Consider the following 22,546-nt stretch of genomic DNA (forward strand, 5'->3'; position numbering starts at 1 on the left):
AGGCCTGCGCCTGCTCCTGTCTTCATCAGCGACCCGTCGAAAAACATGGTCCAGAGTTCCGGTTGGATCGGAGCTGTTGGGAGCTGGGTGTCGACCCATTCAGCCACAAAGTCCGCCAAGACCTGGGACTTGATGGCCTTCCGAGGGGCGAACGAGATCGTCTCGCCCATGATTTCCACCGCCCACTTTGCAATTCTACCCGAGGCCTCTCGGCACTGGATGATCTCCCCCAGGGGGAAGGATGACACCACAGTCACCGGATGAGACTCGAAGTAGTGTCGCAACTTCCGCTGTGTCAGGATCACCGCGTACAGCAGCTTCTGAATTTGTGGGTAGCGGATCTTGGTCTCGGACAGTACCTCACTGATGAAGTAGACTGGCCTCTATACGGGCAATGCATGCCCCTCTTCTCGTCTCTCAACCACAATCGCGGCGCTAACCACCTGAGTGGTCGCGGCGACGTAGATCAAGAGGGCTTCTCCGACAGCGGGGGGCACCAAGATGGGCACGTTCGCGAGGAGCGCCTTCAGGTTCCCGAGGGCTTCCTTGGCCTCAGGGGTCCAAGTAAAGCACTCGGCCTTCCTTAAGAGGCGGTACAGAGGCAGGCCTCTTTCGCCGAGGCGCGAGATGAAACGGCTCAGAGCCGCAAGGCATCCCGTGACTCTCTGTACGCCTTTCAAGTCCTTGATAATCCCCATGCTGGTGATGGTTGCGATCTTCTGCGGGTTGGCCTCGATGCCCCACTCGGAGACGATGAACCCCAAGAGCATGCCTCGGGGAGCCCCGAAGACACACTTCTCGGGATTGAGCTTCACGTCTTTCGGCTTGAGACATCGGAATGTCGCTTCAAGGTCGGAAAGGAGGTCAGAGGCTTTCCTCGTCTTGACTACGATGTCATCGACGTAGGCCTCGACCGTTCGGCCAATGTGTTCGCCGAACACGTGGTTCATGCACCGTTGGTACGTTGCACCCGCATTCCTCAAACCAAACGGCATGGTAACATAGCAGTACATGCCGAAGGGTGTGATGAAAGAAGTCGCGAGCTGGTCAAACTCTTTCATCCTGATCTGGTGATACCCCGAGTAGGCATCGAGGAAAGACAGGGTTTCGCACCCAGCGGTGGAATCCATGATTTGATCGATGCGAGGCAGAGGGCAGGGAACTTTCGGACATGCTTTGTTCAGACCAGTGTAGTCTACACACATCTGCCATTTCCCTCCTTTCTTTCTCACAAGCACAGGGTTGGCGAGCCATTCGGGATGGAATACCTCTTTGATGAACCCTACCGCCGTTAGCTTGTGCATCTCCTCGCCAATGGCTCTACGCTTTTCTTCGTCGAATCGGCGCAGAGGCTGCTTTACAGGTCGGGCTCCAGCTCGGATATCCAGCGAGTGCTCGGCGACATCCCTCGGTATGCCGGGCATGTCCGAGGGACTCCACGCGAAAACGTCGGCGTTTGCGCGGAGAAAGTCGACGAGCACTGCTTCCTATTTGGGATCGAGTTCGGAGCCGATCCGGATCTGCTTGGAGGCGTCGTTGCTGGGGTCGAGAGGGATGGATTTAACCGTCTCCGCTGGCTCGAAGTTGCCGGCGTGGCGCTTCGCGTCTGGTGCCTCCTTAGAGAGGCTCTCCAGGTCGGCGATGAGGGCCTCGGATTCGGCGAGGTCCTCGGCGTACTCCACGCACACCACGTCGCATTCGTACGCGTGTCGGTACGTGGGGCCGACGGTGATGACCCCGTTGGGGCCCGACATCTTGAGCTTGAGGTAGGTGTAGTTGGGGACGGTGTAACACCCGGTTTTAAAGGACAAAGCCGGGTGCATCTCATACATGCACCAAGAAGACAACATATATAATAACAGAGTGTATAGAGATAAATGTCATAATACATCAGAGTATTTATTACATAGCGGAAGTCTTATTACAAAATAAAGATAAATATAAAACGAACTAAGGATCGTCGGCGCCAATGTCGACTGAGAAACGCCACCTAGATCAAGTCGAATGCCTCAGTGTTAGGCGACTCCTCTTCGACCACCTGTTCTTCTCCTGTGGGGGGGTGTGAGACAGCAAGAGTGAGCTCACATACGTTCATCGCTCAACAAGTCGTGGGGAATAATGTGCATGAACTCACCAAAGGTGGGAGTTCATGTGAAGTGTAAGGCTGATCAACAAAATAGAGGCTGAGGCTGAGCATTGCTTTTATAAGTTGGTCAAAATTTTATTAGCAATTACTAAGTGTAAGTAAATACCAAACCTTAATAATAATAAAGAACAGTAATAGTAAAATAATCCCAAATGCGATGCCAATGTCAAATTAAATTTAGGTTCCATAATTAATCATGTGAGGGTCCGAGCCGCTCATGACCGTGAGCACGGCTAGTATACCAGTTTTACACTCTGCAGAGGTTGCGCATCTTTACCCACAAGTCATGTTACCCATCTACCAAGAGATGGCCAATCCCATACACCTCTACCGAGGAGGCGAGGCAGGGTAACACTACGAGGCCTTTACAAAGTTCCACTAGCTTCAGAAAACCCGCTACAGTTTATAGGAAGCTCCAATGCAGGGTTCTTGCCTGACCGCCATCGCAGCAAAATCAACCAAGGACCTCCCTACACTGACCACTCCCCTACTGCCCTTGCCCCTTTCGGGTAAGGAAGACCTCCACTAGCTTTCCCAGTTAATCAGCCAAGAGCGTCCCATTATACCCTTGTGGTAGCACTGTTTTCCCGGGTGGTCGCTCCATGTTCCCATTAATTTAATGATCTTAACATGAACAACAATAATAACAAGATAATAAAAGGATAATCATGAGTAGTGTATCTCCATACCCAATCCACATAAAGCAATAGCAGGTACTACCCAAAAATATTTCAGGGGTGAACAAGGTATGTAGATAAACAAAACTGGGGTAACCTAAAGGATCCCATCAAAATTAACCTATGCAGATCATTGAAATTAGTAAGAACATGGCTGGGAAAAGTAAGTGATCAAGGGCACAACTTGCCTTCAATGAGCTCCTGCTCAGCTATCTCTACTTGCTGAACCTCAGATTCCACAGTGGCTTGCTCGTCTACTCGCATCAACACAATACATACATAGCATAGCATAAATTAACATCACATCAAACATGCAAATAGAATATACAGTAAAAATCTACACCTTAAAATGAGATCATAGGAACTGGAATCACTAAATTTGGAGTTATAGATTTCAAGTTATGAATTTCCTAAGGTTTAATGTGATTAAAATAGGATTAACTGATAAATTAATTTTCTAACAGAGTTCATGTCAAAACAGTGACTCTAAGTGTTAAAGAATAATATTACAAAATTTTAGAAACTGGAATGGCTCAATTTGGACTAAAAATGGATTTTCTATGATTTATACAAGTTCTAGGGTTTATTTTCATATTAAAAATCCAATTTCTAATTCATTTAATTGATTTTCATGAGCACTGGACTGGGCGTCATTTACTGAGAAGTGCAGAGGCTCGCGGGTAATTATTCCTAGACTCAGTGTACAATACCCCCTGGACGGCGGGCACCATTTACAGAATTCCCAGGGGCTCTTTAGCAAGATGGCCACGGCGAAGGGTTACTTACAGATCTCAGCCGTTGGATCGCAAGCGGACGGCCAAGATTAGAAGGCTATTAAAGTGAACCGGTAGTCATTAACAGCCACCCGATGCTAGATCTACGGCTCTGATTTTTAAATAACTGGGATCCACCCTGAGCCCTCCGATCGATATCCAACGGTTCACGGTTCATCCCCAAATCGATATGGCTTGACCAAATCCTAGCCGTTGCTAAACAGATCAACGGTCCACGCGTCCCTACTGCCATAGTTTCTCCCGGTGGCCAGACACGGCGGCGCCATGGCCGGTGAGGTCGAGCCGAGCCCCAGGCTTCCCAATCACGCCGACTAATGCTATCCCATGCGAAGGACGAAAGGAGTACATCTAGGGTCTTATTACCTGCAATCGAGAAGTAGCCGAGGCCGACCACGAGCAGCGGCGGACGCCGAGCTCCGGCGTGAAATTCCGGTGCCGCCCCAAGTCCTCCCTCCAATCCGATCCTTCGGCCACCGCCGCTATGACCCACTAAAGCTTTTCCGGTCGATACCGAGGCAAACCACGGCGACGGCAGTGGAATTCGTCGGCAGCGGGTCACGGCGGTGCTTCCTCCCAACGCGCACAGGCGGCCGATGACAGTAATTTGATGGAGTTGGCTCGGTCCAAACGGCGAGGGTGAGTACGCGAGATGGCCCCCAGAACCCAGTACTTAACCACGCGCGGTCAATCGCAACGGAACGCGAGATTTGTGCCGGCGACGTGCCCGCCATGCTCGGTCTTCCGTTGGGGACGACACTGCGCACCCGGGCCCATCCGCCAGCGACAGAAAGGTGGTGAACGCGGCGCGGCTGGGACTGACTCACAGGGCCCCGCACTCCAGTGAGCACGGCACGCGCGCGACCGACGAGTGGAGGAGTGCGGTGTTCAGGCTGACGGTGTGGGCCCCGATCGTCAGCGTGAGGCCGAGGAGCAGCGCGCGCAAGGCAACAGTAGCCGGGTCGTGCAGCGTGGTTTCTGGCTGCTGGGCCGAAAGTGGGGCAGTCGGCCCAAGTACTCTTTTATTCTTTTTCTTTTTATCATTTCTTCCTATTTGCTTCATTTCTAAGTTTGGTTTGAATATGAACTTTGAATTCAAACTTTTGTGCAAATTTTTATCCTCCAATCATATTGTAAAATGAAAATACAAATTTTGTAAATATTAGCATATTATTTATATCTTTGTATTACTCCTCTTCTTCTCATTTTTGAGAACCCTATTTTTGGTTTAGGGTTAGACTTAACTTCTAGTATTTATTCTCTTATCACCTTTATTATTTTATTAATGCACAAACATAACACCAATATGATGCACTTTTTTTATTTGTTTATTTTAGAATCATTTGTTTTGATAAATCCCTTAAATTTTGAGTATGCTCTTTTTTATGATGCAAATGAGGCACATAGAATTGAGGAGTTCTCTCTATTATTCTTGGTACAAAATTTTGAGTATTACAGACGGCCATGAACTTGGCATAGCAGGGCCTCCCCAGTACTGCGTGGTAGGTTCCTCGGAACTCGACCACCTCGAACGTGAGGGTCTCCCTTCGGAAGTTGGAGGGTGTCCCAAAGCAGACGGGTAGATCGAGTCGTCCGAGGGGCTGGACGCGCTTCCCGAGGATGATCCCATGGAAAGGCGCAGCGCCTGCTCGGACCAAGGTCAGATCGATCCGCAGGAGCCCGAGGGTCTCGGCGTAGATGATGTTGAGGCTGCTGCCTCCGTCCATGAGGACCTTGGTGAGCCTGACGTTGCCGATGACGGGGTCGACAACGAGCGGTTATTTCACCGGGGTGGTCGTCTTGGTCGAAGGTGATGGGCTTGTGGGACTAGTCTAGGTAGACTGGCGCCACCACCTTTACCGAACAGACCTCCCGACGCTCCTGCTTGCGGTGCCGAGCCGAGGCGTTCGCCATTTGCCCACCGTAGATCATGAAGCAGTCGTGGACCTCGGGGAACTCTCCTGCTTGGTGATCTTCCTTCTTGTTGTTGTCGCGAGCCCTGCCACCCTCCGCGGGTGGCCCGGCATTGTGAAAGTGGCGCCGGAGCATGGCGCACTCCTCAAGGGTGTGCTTGACGGGCCCCTGATGATAGGGGCATGGCTCCTTGAGCATCTTGTCAAAGAGGTTGGCACCTCCGGGAGGTTTCCGAGGGTTCTTGTACTCGGCGGCGGCGACAAGGTCCGCGTCGGCGGCGTCACGTTTCGCTTCCGACTTCTTCTTGCCTTTCTTCTTGGCGCCGCGCTGAGTTGACGCCTCGGGGACATCTTCCGGTGGGCGGCCCTGGGGCTACTTGTCCTTTCGGAAGATGGCCTCGACCGCCTCCTGGCCAGAGGTGAACTTGGTGGCGATGTCCATCAGCTCGCTCGCCCTGGTGGGGGTCTTGCGACCCAGCTTGGTCACCAGGTCGCGGCAGGTGGTGCCGGCGAGGAACGCGCCGATGACATCCGAATCGGTGATGTTGGGCAGCTCGGTGCGCTGCTTCGAGAATCGCCGGATGTAGTCCCGGAGAGACTCTCCCGGCTGCTGGCGGCAGCTTCGGAGATCCCAGGAGTTTCCAGGGCGCACGTACGTGCCCTGGAAATTACCGGCGAAGGCTTGGACCAGGTCGTCCCAGTTGGAGATCTGCCCCGGAGGCAGGTGCTCCAGCCAGGCACGAGCGGTGTCGGAAAGGAACAGGAGGAGGTTGCGGATGATGAGGTTGTCATCGTTCGTTCCACCCAGTTGGCAGGCCAGCCGGTAGTCCGCGAGCCACAGTTCCGGTCTCGTCTCCCCCGAGTACTTTGTGATAGTAGTCGGGGTTCGGAACCGGGTCGGGAACGGCATTCGTCGTATGGCGCGGTTGAAAGCTTGCGGACCGGGTGGTTCGGGCGAGGGACTCCGATCCTCCCCGCTGTCGTAGCGTCCCCCACGCCTGGGGTGGTAGCCTCGGCGCACCCTCTCGTCGAGGTGGGCCCGATGGTTGCGGTGATGGTGCTCGTTGCCGAGGCGACCCGGGGCCGCATGCGCTATGTTGCGCGTGCGCCCGGTGTGAACCGAGGCTTCCCGCATGAATCGGGAAGTCGCGGCGCGGTGTTCCGAGGGGTACCCCTGCCTTCGGGAGGCGGAGCTTTCGGCCCATCGAACCGTGGCGTCCTCCAGGAGCTTCTTGAGCTCTCCCTGGATACGCCGCCCCTCGGTGGTTGATGGCTCCGGCATCGCGCGGAGAAGTATTGCCGCTGCAGCCAGGTTCTGGCCGACCCCACTGGAAACCGGTGGCGGCCTTACCCTGACATCGTCGGCGACGCGGTGCTGGATGCCCTGGGGTAGATGACGCACTTCTCCGGCCAGAGGTTGGCCCGCCCATTCCTGCCCATTGTCCCGGCAGAACGGCTCAAGTGTTCCTGCTCCCTCGTCGAGCCTGGCCTGCATCTCGCGGATTTGCTCGAGTTGTGGGTCATGACCCCCCGCCGGGACGGGGACCACAGCTAGCTCCCGAAGGATGTCAACGCGAGGCACAGGCCTAGGGAGGTCACCGTTCTCCGGCATACCAAGATGGTTGCCTTCGTCGGGACCCCCTAGATCGACGTGGAAACATTCACGACTTGGGCCGCAGTCCTCGTCGCCGAGGCTGCGGCTACCGTCGGAACAGTCGGAAAGGCAGTAGTCGCACGCGGTCATAAAGTCCCACATGGCACTGGGGTTACCAAGTCCAGAGAAATCCCAACTAAAGTCAGGCTCGTCATCTTCCTCGGACCCCGAGGGCCCGTAGGTCGAGACGGCCGTCAGCCGGTCCCAGGGTGACCGCATACGATACCCCAGAGGGTTTGGACTCGCCTCTATGAGAGCGTCCACCAAAGAGAAGTCGCTTGGTGGGTTGAGGCTGAATCCAAAAGGCGCGAGATGGGAATCGGTCGGTACCTCTTGGTCGACGGGCGGTGACGAAGTCACGTCAGGGGTAGACTGCACCGCCGTCTTAGGTACGAGGGTGACGCCCAGCAAGTCATTTGCGAGCGTGCTGGCGTCGTCCGTTTGCTTGGGGTTGATGTGTTGCGGGGAGACGGCGCTCGTCTTCGCCTCAAACGCGAGGTCGATGCCCGACGTGCCCCCTGTTGGGGCACCGGCGCCGTCGACTCGCTCGACAGCCGACGAGGTGCCGCCTCCTGCTTGGCCTTGGTTGCCCCGCCTCATCCTCCGTCGGCAGGGGAGGGGACGGGACAAGCCCGAATGTTGTGCTTCCACCACGTGGGGAAGACGTCGTCGATTCCGCTGCCGGCGGGCGGGTTGTCGGCCGCCATTGTCGCTGTCGCGCGGCGGGGGAAGGAGTATCATGTCGTAGCTGCCGTCGAGGGACATGAACTCAAGACTCCCGAAATGGAGCATCGTCCCGGGCTGGAAAGGTTGCTGGAGACTGCCCATCTGGAGCTTGACGGGAAGCTGTTCGTCAACACGCAGCAGGCCCCTACTTGGCGCGCCAACTGTCGGCGTTTCGAACCCGGGGGGTCCCTGGACCAACGAGTAAATTGTCGCTGCGTGCCCCAGCCCAGATGGGTCGGCGCGAGACGGAGCGCGAAGGGGGGGAAGAGGAGCCGGAGGGAGACAGGCATGAGAGGTGAAACCTGCGGCCTTCGTGTTTGTCCCGCGCCCAGGTCGGGTGCGCTTGCAGTAGGGGGTTACAAGCGTCCACGCGAGAGGGAGCGAGCGGCCCTGCGCGAGCGCCGTCCCGTCCTTCTCCGCGCGGCCAACCCTCTGTAAGAGGGCCCTGGACCTTCCTTTTATAGGCGTAAGGAAAGGATCCAGGTGTACAATGGGGGGTGTAGCAGTGTGCTAATGTGTCTAGCGGAGGAGAGCTAGTTCCCTAAGTACATGCCATCGTGGCAGCCGGAGAGGTTTTGGCACCCGGTTCGTGTGGTGTCGTGGCCGTCGGAGGAGCGCTGGAGCCTTGCGGAAGGACAACTGTCGGGGCTGTCGGGTCCTTGCTGACGTCCTCTTGCTTCCGTAAGGGGGCTGAGAGCCGCCGTCGTCATAGAGCGTGCGAGGCGCCATCATTACTTGTTTGGCGGAGCGAGCCAGATGGGACGCCGGTCTTATTCCCCGTAGCCTGAGTCAGCTTGGGGTAGGGTAATGATGGCGCCTCCTGTGACGTGGTCGGTCCGAGCCCTAGGTTGGGCGAGGTGGAGGCTCCTCCGAGGTCGAGGTCGAGTCTGTCTTCCGAGGCCGAGGTCGAGTCCGAGCCCCTGGGTCGGGCGAGGCGGAGACCGTCGGCTGAGGCCAGGGCTGAGTCCGAGCCCTGGGGTCGGGCGAAGCAGAGTTCGTCGTCTTCCAGGGCTGAGCCCGAGCCCTGGGGTCGGGCGATGCGGAGTTCGTCGTCTTCCAGGGCTGAGCTCGAGTCCGAGCCCTGGGGTCGGGCGAAGCGGAGATTGTCGTCTTCCGGGGCTGAGCCCGAGTCCGAGCCCTAGGGTCGGGCGAAGCGGAGTTCGTCATCTTCCGGGGCTGAGCCCGAGTCCGAGCCCTGGGGTCGGGCGATGCGGAGTTCGTCGTCTTCCGGGGCTGAGCCCGAGTCTGAGCCCTGGGGTCGGGCAAAGCAGAGTTCGTCGTCTTCCGGGGCTGAGCCCGAGTCCGAGCCCTGGGGTCGGGTGAAGCGGAGTTTGTCGTCTTCTGGGGCTGAGCCCGAGTCCGAGCCCTGGGGTCGAGCGAAGCGGAGTTCGTCGTCTTCCGGGGCTGAGCCCGAGTCTGAGCCCTGGGGTCGAGCGAAGCGGAGTTTCCTATGACGCTTGAAGCCGGACTTGGCTGCTGTCAGCCTCACTCTGTCGAGTGGCACAGCAGTCGGAGCGGCGCAGGCGGCGCTGTCCTCTTGTCAGACCGGTCAGTGGAGCGGCGAAGTGACTATGGTCACTTCGGCTCTATCGACTGGAGGGCGCGCGTCAGGATAAAGGTGTCAGGCCACCTTTGCATTAAATGCCCCTGCGATTCGGTCGGTTGGCGTGGCGACTTGGCCAAGGTTGCTTCTTGGTGAAGACTGGGCCTCGCGCGAGCCGAAGGTGTGTCCGTTGCTGGAGGGGGTCCTCGGGCGAGACGTAGATCCTCCGGGGTCGGCTGCCCTTGCCCGAGGCTGGGCTCGGGCGAGGCGTGATCGCGTCCCTCGAATGGACCGATCCTTGACTTAATCGCACCCATCAGGCCTTTGCAGCTTTGTGCTGATGGGGGTTACCAGCTGAGATTTAGGAGTCTTGAGGGTACCCCTAATTATGGTCCCCGACAGGCCACATACATCATGGAAGTACATAGCCATGACAATGGTATTATCTCCCTATGTTATAAGACTTGTTCTTATCTCCCTTCTAAGTTTTTTGAATACCTATCTTTGCTTCCCAACCCTATGTTATAAGACTTGTTCTTATCTCCCATCTTTGACTTGTTCATAGCCATGACAATGTTATTTGGACCCCTCTTTTTGCCCTATAAGCCACATCCTTGTTTTCTCTCTGATCCCTGCCTTTGTTGCGATCTCAATTTTGATTGTGAGACTTGGTCATTTTCAGTTTCAGAGATGGAAAAAGAGCCACTTGACATGGTTGAGAGCTCAGTTCGAGTCATCGAGACACATGTTGACATCATTCGTAGTCTAGTGACTGATGGGGTTGTGGATACTAGTGAACCGGAATCAGTGTACACACTTAAGACCACTTTGTTTCAAATTGGAGATGTATGCGACATGCTTGAGAAGTGTGCTCTGTCCATCAAAAAGTATGTTGACTCCAAGAGGGCTAAAATTATTAAAGATGAAGCCCTGCAATATGCTGAAGATGATGAAGCTGCAGATGATTTGGAGGAACTCCCAAGCCCAGATCTCCTTACTCAAGCCGACATATTGGAAAAATATTTTGGAATTGAGTATGATAGCGACCAGTCAAGGGGTTGTTGATGTTTAGTCCTAAACAACACGATATGAGTATCGTAGGTTTCACTCTTAGAGATAATGTATTTTGTATGAACCTCTTAGAGAGTGTCAAGTCAATGAACTATCTTCGAGTACTATTGGGAAGTGGATCTCTTTGATGTATTTGTTTTCCCTAGTGATATCGATGGTGCCGAGTAGCACCAAATTTGGACTTGTGTCCATATCTATAGATGCTAGTAGTTGAGCACTAGCGCCTACAATCTTGACTACCTCATCCCTATTCTCTGTTTGGGACTTATATGGAGAATGGCATCGGCTGAATGCCTGAATCGGGTCGGGAAGCACGGAGCAGATAGAAGTGCACTTTCCAATGCAGTTAGACAGAGAAGGCATGACTGTGATGTTATAATGCTGAAGGACACCAAGAAGAGATTATGGCCTGTCATCCACCACCACTGCCCGTTATTTGTGGGCTTCACCGAGGGCTGGAAACATTTGGTGACAGCAAACGACCTTCGGGCTGGGGACGTCTGCGAGCTTGTTAAGGGGCTAGACGATGGTGAGCCGGTGTACTATGTCTGGATGTGTGGTCACAAAATTTAAAGCCGCCCCGACTTCATGTGTGCGCTTCTCTTCTCTTAGGTAAGGTTCTAAGTGATCTTAGTAGCCGACATAAGAGAAGAGAAGCGCACAGATGAAGCCGGGGCGACTTTAAATTTTGTGACCACACATCCGGACAGAGTACACCGGCTCACCATCGTCTGGCCCCTTAACAATCTCGCAGATGTCCCCAGTCTAAAGGTCGTTTGCTGTCACCAAATGTTTCCAGCCCTCGGTGAAGCCCACAAATAACGGGCAGTGGTGGTGGACGATAGGCCATAATCTCTTCTTGGGGTCCTTCAGCATTATAACATCACAGCCATGCTTTCTCTGTCTAACTGCATTGGAAAGTGCACTTCTATCTGCTCCGTGCTTCCCGGCCCGATCCTGCCCCGGAGGCGGGTTTGGGCTTTCTGTTTGGGGAGTAAAGGAGGGACACAAAGGCAGGTTTGGGCTCGATTTCTTTTGAATCACCTTTTCTCCAAGTTCCCTTATTGATGGAACTAGTATATCAGACTAACAGTATATCCCTTTATCGATGGAACCAGCTGTGCACTAGGTACCTACTAGGATGGATGTGGTCTGCACCGGTGCGTCTAACAAAGTTGATGAAGACGCGACCAAACTTGAATGGCAGACAACGAGCAGCTCCGGTGAAGGGAGCGGGGAGGATAGTTCTAGTGACGACAATCCTTGTACTCCTATACCTCCAAGGAAGAAAAAAACATCAGATGAGCTTGATGCCGACTATATTCCCAACGATGAAGAGGTAAATAGAAATATACCGACTATATTCTAAAATAATGTTCATATATGAAAGGCCATTAATTGTTTCAATATATAGATTTCAAATGAAGAGAAGAAAGAGGATGCATGTTCTACACGAAACACGGAGGATGCTCCGATGCCTGAATCATCCGTTTCACATAAGCGGAAACGAGGGCGACGAGGTCCCAATCAGATGAAAGAAGGTGCAGTTATGTACGTAACAAAACTAAATGCAGAGGGGTTTCCTGAAGAACCACTTGACGTGGTTACAAAGTTTCGAAATTCCTGCGGGTCTACTGTTAGAGATATAGTGCCAATCACACTTCAAAAATGGAAGGATTTAGATGAAGACACCCGCAATAAGCTATGGGCTAAGTTGTCTGAGTCATTCAAGTTCCCAAAAGGCACAGAGGATGCAGTAAGGAAGTCGATGCTCTCTGCTATGGCCAAGATGTTTCGTGGGTGGAAGGCTGAGATGAATAGGGAATTTGTTAAGAAGAATAAGGTTCCTCCACCCAAGAAAATGGGGAAAATCACTCAAGCTCAGTGGGAGGAATTTGTTCGTCAGAAGACGAACTGAAGGCCAAAGAACTGGGCGAAACTAATTCTCAGAGAGCGAAGATGAACAAACACCCCCATCGCCTAGGGTCAACCGGATATCACCATAAAGTTGTGCAGTGGAACAGGATAATCGAGGAAGCTATAGCTAACGACACTTAGGACCCAATATTAAAAGATATCGATGAGCGAGCTATTCGTTGGATCTTAGGTCGGGCAGGTTTGAGTGAGGACGACAAACTTTTGCATCCAGAATTGGTAGGCGAAGTTTCGACAAAAATTCAAGAATATGCAGATAAGAGAAAGAAGGGCGAATTTAAGCCTCGAAGGGAGAATGACATACTAACTGCAGCACTAGGCAATCCTGAACACACTGGACGGGCTCGGGGAATCTCTTCTAAGATTTCCTGAAGAGAGGCGTTTCCAGAGTATGCGTCGTCATATAGGAAACACGAGAAGTCGAAAAGGACCCTTGAAGAGACTATTGATGAAAGGGTACAAAAGGCTATTAATGACGTGATGAACATAATGAAGAAAACAGAATGCATATCATTTGAACTCAAGCCAGGCCACATGAGTCCACCTATAGTCCCTAGCAGCGTAGGATCTGTGCAAGACTTCACCAAGTACCCTGTAGACGATATTGTTGAGGACAAGCCTTGCTTTCTTCATATTCCAATCAATCGATCTGGGACAAAAACAAAACAAGCTGCTATTGGTTTGGTAAAACCAGGGCTTGTTAACTACAAGGATAATCCTGTCCCGCCACACTATGCTGTGGTCCAAGTTCTAGAGATCACAGACAGTGGTTGTGAAGATTGGGAGATAGACTTTCCAGTTGAGGGGATCATAACTTTGCAAGAGGCAATGAACGAGTTGGTCCTTTGGCATCGACGCGACATCAAGTTGAGTGATGAGCCGATCTTAAGCCGATCAACACCAATGCAACAGAAAGATAGTTCGATCATTCCATACCCCATGGTGCAGGAAAATATGACACCGACCTCCACAAAAATCGTTGAAACTTTCATATCACCTCTTGCGAAGGAACTCGACGAGGGGGACGTAGAAAAAATTGTTCCTCAGAATGTCGACGCAAACATCAAAAAGAAAGCAAAGGTTGACACCAATGTTGAAGGGCCAACTATTTCAAAGAAAATTCATCAGCGAATCGCCACTGACGATGTCAAGAAACCGTCAGAATCAGTGGCACGCTACCTGCATAAATTGCGGAGAGTTATGACAAATCAATCAAAAGCGGAATCAGCATCTCATAGAGTACGCACACGGTCCCAAATAGACAATTTCAAAGTATGGGAAGAAGATGGAATGATTCATACTCGAGAATCATTACGTCTTAAAACCAATATCTCGATATACAAGAAGGAGGATGTTCATCCTAAATTTGTGAATGGGAGGCCGTTCTTGACGACGGTGCAACTTTCTAAGTTGTCGACTCCGGAGATTAGAATGCATGAGTGGTACATGGTGGCTAGCAACAAATACAAACTCGAGTACTTCACATTTGTTGTGCCAGAAGATGCATTTTGGAGCAATGATAATATAGATCCTGTGCGGCATTTATTCTTTGACGATCTCTGGTCGTTGTACCACCAACAAAGGATGGAAACCAACTACTTAACCCTCTTTTGCTTGTAAGTACCTCTAAACTTTCATATTTGTTAGTTTTGTACACGCACACATAAACGAGAGTCTAACGATTAACACTTTTACACGTAGGATGCAATACATGGATGATAAGAAGAAACAACTTAAGACAGGGTTTCTTGACCCATTGATGATATCCCAAGCTCGCTACAAAGAAGTTGCTCGGAGACATGGAGAAGAATACAAAGACTTGGATGATGCTGAATTTGAGAAAGCCGTCAAACAGAATCAGAGAAAGAAAATGAAGGTAATGGCGACATACATTGGACGAGCCATGTATAATCATGTACAACATGGCAAGGACTTAATAATAGCTCCGCACCACTTTAAGTAAGTTCTCGACATGGTTTTGAACTATAAATTATGGCAATCGTGATCTTAACATGTGTTTTCGTCTATGTCTATATAGTGACCACTACATTTGTATCATGATCTTTCCAAAGCACGGTAAAGTCGTGGTCTTCGACTCACTGAGAATGGAAAAGGCTACGTATAATGACTTCTTGAAGATTTTAGATAAGTATGATTATTATTGCACACTTGTACTTATTACAACTTAACAAATGTATTCTTAATCTCACAATGCTATTCTTATATGCAGTGCATACTGTTTTTATTGGAAAGGTCTTGGCGGCGAACATCCAGAGGACAAGCCTAATTTGTCAATATCATTATTTCCATATGGTGATAAACAACCTCCGGGTACTGTCCTGTGCGGTTATTATGTATGCGAATGGTGTCGTGTCACCTTTCATTACATGGTCAATTGTGAGGATGTAAGTTCGCTATCATTGTCTATGTTGCAATTTTTATGTTATATTGTTGCTCATCACATTACCCTTAGTACTGCTTGCTTTTTGCTTTCATTGTAGGTTCCTAAATCCAAGATCAATGCTGAATGGTTAGAAAGAGATATGGTTTCCGTCGGCGTGGCTAAGGTTGTAAAAGACCTGCTTTACTTTATGCGTCGTGAAGTTCTTCATCAACAAGGGCTATTCTACAATACAAATGGAAATTTGCAACAATTCCCAGAACTAAGTTTGTACACGATATCACACAGTGTTTAAATCTTTAGTTAGGAACTTTAGATGTTTAGTTGTCTATGGAACTTTGAGATGTTGAGTTGTTATGCAACTTGATATGTGTATAAATCTGTGTATGATGGAACTTGATATGTGGATGAATATGTGTATGGAACCTGTTATGGAACTTATTAGGTATAAATCTGTGTATTATGAATCTGTGTATGGAATATGTGTTTGAATTTGTGTGTTGAATCTATTATTAATTCTGTATATGAATCTGGAATCGAAATATGAATCTGGAATCTGTATATTGAAATACAGTCGGACTTATATTTAAAACTGCCTGTGATGTGTGTCTATCACAGGCGGTTCTTTTAAATTGGACCGTCTGTGATGTGTTTCTATCACAGGCAGTTCTTTTAAACCGGACCGCCTGTGATGTGTTTCTATCACAGGCAGTTTTCGATTGACCGCCTGTGATGTTGTTTTACATCACAGTCGGTGCACCACAAGCGGTTCCTGGAACCGCCTGTGTAGAGGCTAACCGGACCGCCTGTACAGAGGTTTACTGTAGTAGTGGACCCCACCTGCAGGTCCACCAGATAACATTTTAGTTGTTTTATTTACTTGCGGGTGGGGTCAATCCTTATTTTTTGTGATAGGCTGCAAACATTCTGGTTTGCAGCTGGCTGCACCATTTTTTTCGTTCTCCGTGATGCACAATCGCTAGCCGCTCGGACTGCCGTTCTACACTCCACGCTGTCCTTGATTCTCATAGCCGTTGCACTGGTGGTGGTGGCTGTTAGAAAATTAACAGGGATTAAGATTAATTTGATAATGCAGCATAAAACGAAAAACCCAGGTCTACCGACAGATAATATTCACGACATTAGAACATAACAGATCTGAACTAACTCATCAAGATTAACGCATAAAATAAGAATCGACAACAGATATAACCATAAGACCGTCATTGCAACAAACTGAAACTGCAGATTTACTCACAGTGATTTCCACGAGTTTTATAGAGGAACCCGAGCGAACATGCGTGAAGCAATTCCCAGAAACCTGATTCCCCGGCACCCGTGCAAGTCGTCAAAACGCCGACGATGGTTCGGAGACACCGCTCTCCTTTGATCTGCTGCACGACAGACGAAGGAACGACAGGGCAGAGAAGTGACGGCGCAGATAATTGAGAAGAAGAGGACGAGTCGGTTGCTATTGACATGTATCCTCCTACTGAAGGACGTCTGCCCTTTATAGACGGGCCGTCGCAGCCACTTGATTTGATCTGCTAAATCTCAGGAACCGCTCCCTGGAGATCTCGCACGTAACGTGCGTACTCGTTACTCATGGTTGACGTGACAGTCTAAGTGTGGTATTTGATAACTAAATAATCAAAAGACAAAAATTAAACTGCCGTTTAGAACATGTGAGAATCTAATTTCTATAAATTAGAATATAAATTGGTATGTTTGGAACCACTATAGTTTCTATAAACTAGTTTCTTAAAAACCGAGTGCTTTCTAACATGCCCTTAGTTGTTGGTTTGATTTTCAACTTCATACAATATATATCACTGACCACACAGAAAAACCCAAGTTTTATTGAAGCTCATTTCATTTTACATTCTTATTTCATGTACCATATATTTGATCTAAATAGAAACATGTGTTTACCAGGTATTGTGATTTATTCTACTTCAAATCCATAACTGATTTAAAATCAATACTGGATGGTTTTATTTTATACAATATACAGGAAAGGACTATATATTAGTTTATTGCATTCGTTATTTGTAACTTATTTCCTTGTTGGTTATTTGGGTATCATATTTCTATTTTCTGTTTCCATTACTTTGTGTTACAATTTAAGAACCGATGACTTTTAGTTGGTGTATCTACTTCAGATCTCTTCTAAATCTGCTAAAACTAATTTTATTTTTTATATTAGTTAGGTATGAAGTTCTTTAGGAACATTTTCAGGGACAGGGATTTTGGAAGCCGTGATATTAAGGTGATTTCTGCACTCATTTTCGTTGTGCTTGCGGTCCCATTCCCATTTTGCAGGTTGCACTTGAACTATCATTTTCATTTATGGAAGCAGTTCAAGGATGCAGCAAAACGATCAACTTCCAAACGTCTGTCACGTGCGAAACCTGCAGTATGTAGATGCAGTTTTTATCTCATGTCTCCATTTTTAGGTATTTAGCCTTCTGTTTTTTTATTGTGATGATATATTTTTCAGATGGATCGAGCCGGCGTGCCTCCTGGAACCAAACCTGAAACATGTCTAGCTTGCAGGGGTTCAGGATTTGTTAGTTCTTCACCACATTGCTTTTGTCTATCCAGTTTAACTAGTATTCTTATTTATGTTAGTTTTTGAAAATATTGTTGACATATCTACTTCCTTAAAACTTGAAGCCCTTCCGAGCTCTGTCCGCGTTTCACGCGCTCACAGCCCTCCACGGCGCGACGTGTGGGCCTATAGTCGGACTCTACGTCCATGGTCTGTCCCACCCTCTCCAACCCACCAGGCCACCACGACACCACCCATGCGGTCCTGGACCGGTCTACGGCGCTTGCGCGTTTTGACGTGTGGTGATTCTTTTCTCCGCGTCCACTCACATTACTGGGACAGGCAGGTACTGCTGCAGTAAAGTCATGACAGGCATGGGTGCAGCCATGCTCGAGTGATGGCAGATCCATGACGCGGACCCCGCCTCTGGTCCATAGCGGTCACCTCATCCCTCTTCCTTTTCGTGACCACAACCTTCACGGACACAACGGAAACGCATCAGATGCTCTCTCCCTCCTTGCTCCTGCCGTCCCTTACCTCCCCTTCCATCCTCGTCCTCGAGCGAGCCGCTGCAGGCGTCACACCGTCGCCAGAGGCGCCTGCTGACGGCGAGCCTGAATCCAAGGCCTGTGCAACTGGCGACGACGACCATCAGAGGGCCGACGAGTGGTCCCTCGCCTCCTCCTCCGGCTAGATGGTCCTGTCGCCCATGTATCTCCCCTTTCATGGCCGTCCTCGAGCGTGCTGTTGCGGGCATCACGCTGCCGCTAAAAACACATGTCGGCGGCGAGGACGAGGCCTATGCAGCCGGCAGCGACGACCACCAACAGTTCCAGCTTGCCGAGCCTAACCAGAGGGCCGAGGAGCCACCTTCTCCGTCTAGATGCTCCCATCGTCCGTGCATCTCCCCTTCCATCCCTGTCCTCGATTGTGTCGTTGCGTACGTCGTGCCACCGCCAGAGTCTCCTGTCAACGGCGAGGCCGAGACCAACGCCTGTGCACCCAGCGGTGACGACCACCACCAGCTGCAGCTTGTCGAGCCTCACCAGAGGGACGAGGAGTGGTCCCTCGCCGCTTTCTCAGTCTAGGTGTAGTTCAGCGATACGCAGTACATGCTTAGGTGCCAAGACCTGCAGGTCCATCGCCTACTACGACAAGGGCCTCGAGATCTTGATGGCTACGCTCGGCGAGCGTGATCCCCCATCGCAAAGACCTGCAGGTGATCATCAATCCCCCTTCGCTACTTCTCGATCTAGATCTTGGCATTAAACTCCATTTGTATTTTATCAGTTCTCAGTTCAGGATGACATCTGCTGGCCTAAAATCAGGGATGTCTGTTAGTCTATAGGAGCTGGAGCCATCCTAAGAGATGTTCAAGCAATTGGGGCGTCCCTTCCATCATGCATTGTGCACATAAATTGGTTATGGGATATGTAGATCCGTGAGGTGCTGTTGAAGAAATCTAAACTCTCTACTAACAACACAAACAATCTTCCATTCAACGAAGCTTGTGTCACATCCACGGTCCCCCCTTCCTTGTCCGACTCTGACCCACGGCCACCAGTCCACCACCATCCAAATTCCCACGACGTTCCTCCCTCCACGCTGTTGTGTCCTCCTCCGACCTCGCCACCGTCGCCAGTGTTGGGCCAGGTTCGCGCGCGCCATCGACTCTGTGTCCCTGTCGTCGGCCACGACGCTGCTCACTGGCGACCGCCTCATGATCTTACTCTTCGTGGCCCAACACACCTCGCCGCATCACTTGCAATCCTCATGGTGTCCGCCCTCGTCGTCGAGCTCGTCGTGGATGGCTCCAGCTCTGCCCTGCTTCGTCGCTTCGGAACCAGATGCGGATGAGCTGCGCCCCTCCCCTCTCCCTCTCTCATTTGATGATGTCCCTCTCTCATGTCACTGTTTTTCCCTTCTTTGCTATTTTAGCATATGGAAGCATTTCTTCATAATTTGCTGGATCTACCAGATTCCACAAAGTCTTGCAAGGTCATTCATGCTCTCTTTCTTTTTTTTGGTGTCGCCAGCTACCGACGCCATGAGGTTGCCTGATGTGGTACTGGTGTTGTTCGTGACCTGGATCTCGGGAAGGCCTCCGTGGGTGCATGTTTGTTTGCACAGAAATTTTGTCCATTTCTTCGGTCAAGTTTGCTTGCCAAATCAGTGTTGCTTTTAGGATTTTTTATGTGTGTTGCATTGATAGGAGCAGGATAGTTCAGCAGGAACTATATGGATCCTTTTACCAATTGTTCAGAGCATTTTTGGCTCCGTATAGTTCGTCCATGGCAAGAGCTTAGGGAGGCTATAATTTGTGAAAATGCGATTTCGTTCTATAGTGAATCAATCTGGCAAGAAATTATTAGCTATTAGTTTTATTAGTCGTTTGTCCTACAAAATCTTCATCTGAATCTATGTTAGGCTGTTGCTTTAAAAATATTTACTCAGTTAGGTACAAACTTGACGAATGTTGCTGGCACTTCAGTAGTTTTTTGGCGTCGATTGCAGCTGGCATTTGCCCTTCAACGCTCGGTATTCTGTACTTCTACGTATTATTTTTTGGGGATGCAATGGATATACTGGTCACACGTTTGCCATTCGTGTTTTTTGTTAGTTTGGGTTCTTCAAATGTTTAGTAGATCACGATGATATGGACCTTCTTCGATGAAAAAACACATGGTAGTAAAGAACTTGCTATCCAACTTTGCAACGGTTTAACAGAAAACATATCGCTCAAAGAAACACAAAACATACTCGTCCTCTCGCAATAGTTCATTGCATATAGCATCAAGTCCTGGCAAGAGTTCAGCTTTTGAATGGGACATTATACAAGCGACCGATTGATCACATTTCTAGAACAAGAAAAAATTGAGCAAGCCCACCTTTTTTACATCTCAGGGTTAAACACACTGAGTGCCAAGATATTGCGTTAAACAACTATCTAGAAGGACAACTTTGTCCAGGCTTTTCACTGGTCTTCCTCCGGTTATCTCATAAGACAAAGTTATCCTTGGCCTTGACTTTTTTTCAGATTTCAAGGTACGTACACTTAATTCAGAAGAAAAGGGATTTATTCATGACAAAAACAGGCTTTGGATCTCACTATCTTGTGCCAGCTCACATGCTCATCAGAAAAGCTCTGTATCCTCAATGCTTCTGAGTGGATATTAAAAGCGGAACTTTTAGATAATTTTTTGTCCAGAAAAAAGGCTACAAAACGACACCATTTTCATGGACCTGATATATAAAAACTTGACAACGACAACAAAATAACATTTGATTGTTGGTTTTGCAGAGGCAGAAATGCTTTAAGGAGCTGCAGTGATTTTTGTGGACATGTTCCAGTCTGATATTGATTCAGGATTCTGCAATGGGACTGCTAGGGGTCATCAGGTTCAGGGACAAGCCAAAAGTAGAATATGTTGGGCCTTACCTTCATCACGGTCCCCTCAGAGGTGCCATCATGTAATGGCTTCAATAAGTGAGTTTCATCAGGCTATTGAAAGTGGTGCAGGTCAGAGCCAGGCTAGATTTTGTTTTGGGGTAAATGCACTTGTCATTATCAATTTACTTTGCTTGATAATGATGCATCATGTCAGGGACCGCAGTTATTTAACTCTGATTTTATTATAACTTGCTTCTAGCGAACGGTCATGCAATTGACCGAACATGTAAACCATAAGCAAATGTGATGTAGGAGATTTTTATATAAATAGACTTTTGCAGCCACTTTGATGTTTTGTTTTATGTTTCCTTTTTGTGAAAAAATATTATGGTGCTATTCGAGTGTTTTTTTCTTATTACAATTTCAAATACTTATGTGAATAGCATAGCGCCCGATAGGGCGCTGTCTTATTCTAGTGTTCATGCAAACCGGACCCTTCAGGATGCAATCAACTTGCACAAAATGTGGTGGTTCTGGGAAGACTGTGAAGGTAGGGTTTCCCTCTTAATGACATATATCAGCTGCAACAACCAAAAAAAAGATTATGTAGCACAGTTGTAGTATCAGGCCTCCTATGCCATGAGTCATTATAGTACACCCTTGGCACAGGTATTTCACTGAGGTTGATGATCTTGAAGTCTGAATTACTTTTCCTCACCATATTTTATTCTACTAGTCATGAATGATTTATTTCCTGATTGCATGTAAAGTCAGCTCTATCATGTTAACTAATTGAGTTACCCTGTAATGGACTTCCTCTATAGAGCAGCTTATGAATTTTGATTAATCAGCACAACACTGGTTATGTTTCTATGTTATTCCTTTAGGAATTCTGCAAGACACGCAGAGGAAATAAAGTTGTGCCTGGAACGAAATCAGTTCGTCTTGACATAGTGCCTGGTGAGTGGTGAGTTTCATGTTGTCATGGTTCACTGGAATCACGCCCGCCCGCCCGTATAGGCTAGGCTATATCTTTATGCCTGCATCTCTATACTCCCCTAGTCCCCTGAAAGTTATTGATCAGGCTGCCATGCACAGTGTTCTCTTAGCATTTTTACAATATTTTATATGTGGCAACAAAAGTTTCATCATCACAATGTTTTTAAATACAAATACAAATCAATGGTTTGTCCATCAGGCTTCAGCAAGCAATGCAAGATCCGTCGGCCTCTCCTCCGAAATCATCAGATTTCAGATCTTAGACTGTCTGCAGCAGTCTATCTATAGTTTATCCAAAAGCATTATTTTGCATTGTTCTGTATCGTAGATTACACTGCAGTCTATGTATAGTTTATCCAAAAGCATTGTTTTGCACTGTTTTGTATCGTAGATTACACCGTTCGCAGAGTGGAGTTTGAATATGGATATAGGATAGATAAGTTGCTGGAGATAGTTTTAGAGGGTGTTTGGTTCCTTTAGGGGATGTTTGGTTCAATGAATCACTCCATCTAAAATAAAGTGGTGTAACATAAGCTAATTTTCCTCAAATTTTGGTGAGATGACTTCATTCCTCGTGTTAGTACTAATTAACTAACTATGAGAAATGAGATGGTGCTAGATTAACTCATTCCATTCTACAAATTAAACAAAAAAATAAAAAGTGAGAATATAATAGATTAGCTAATTTCTCAAACCAAACACCATATTGGTTACCCTCTTAAATTTTAGTCCCTAGATAACCTATTTA

At 48.9% G+C, this 22,546-nt stretch overlaps 1 protein-coding gene across 5 annotated transcripts; it reads left to right on the forward strand.

The window, feature by feature from the left end:
- Positions 1-17,867: 17,867 nt before the first annotated feature.
- On the forward strand, positions 17,868-22,328 carry LOC100274021 (uncharacterized). 5 transcript variants are annotated; one of them, XR_004852432.1, is made up of 3 exons: positions 17,868-18,627; positions 19,445-21,759; positions 21,998-22,328. XR_004852432.1 is itself a non-coding variant. In XM_035962157.1 (2 exons), the coding sequence occupies exons 1-2, from the start codon at positions 18,186-18,188 to the stop codon at positions 18,713-18,715; spliced, it is 459 nt and encodes a 152-aa protein (XP_035818050.1). In that variant the 5' UTR covers positions 17,868-18,185; the 3' UTR covers positions 18,716-22,328. The 5 variants fall into 5 exon arrangements, 2 of the variants coding, with proteins under 2 accessions (XP_035818050.1, NP_001357108.1); XR_004852433.1 differs by having other exon boundaries at positions 19,445-20,453; positions 20,710-22,328; XR_004852434.1 differs by having other exon boundaries at positions 20,710-21,759.
- Positions 22,329-22,546: the final 218 nt, after the last annotated feature.

The sequence above is a fragment of the Zea mays genome, chromosome 9 (genome assembly GCF_902167145.1).
Source record: "Zea mays cultivar B73 chromosome 9, Zm-B73-REFERENCE-NAM-5.0, whole genome shotgun sequence".
Taxonomy (NCBI): domain Eukaryota; kingdom Viridiplantae; phylum Streptophyta; class Magnoliopsida; order Poales; family Poaceae; genus Zea; species Zea mays.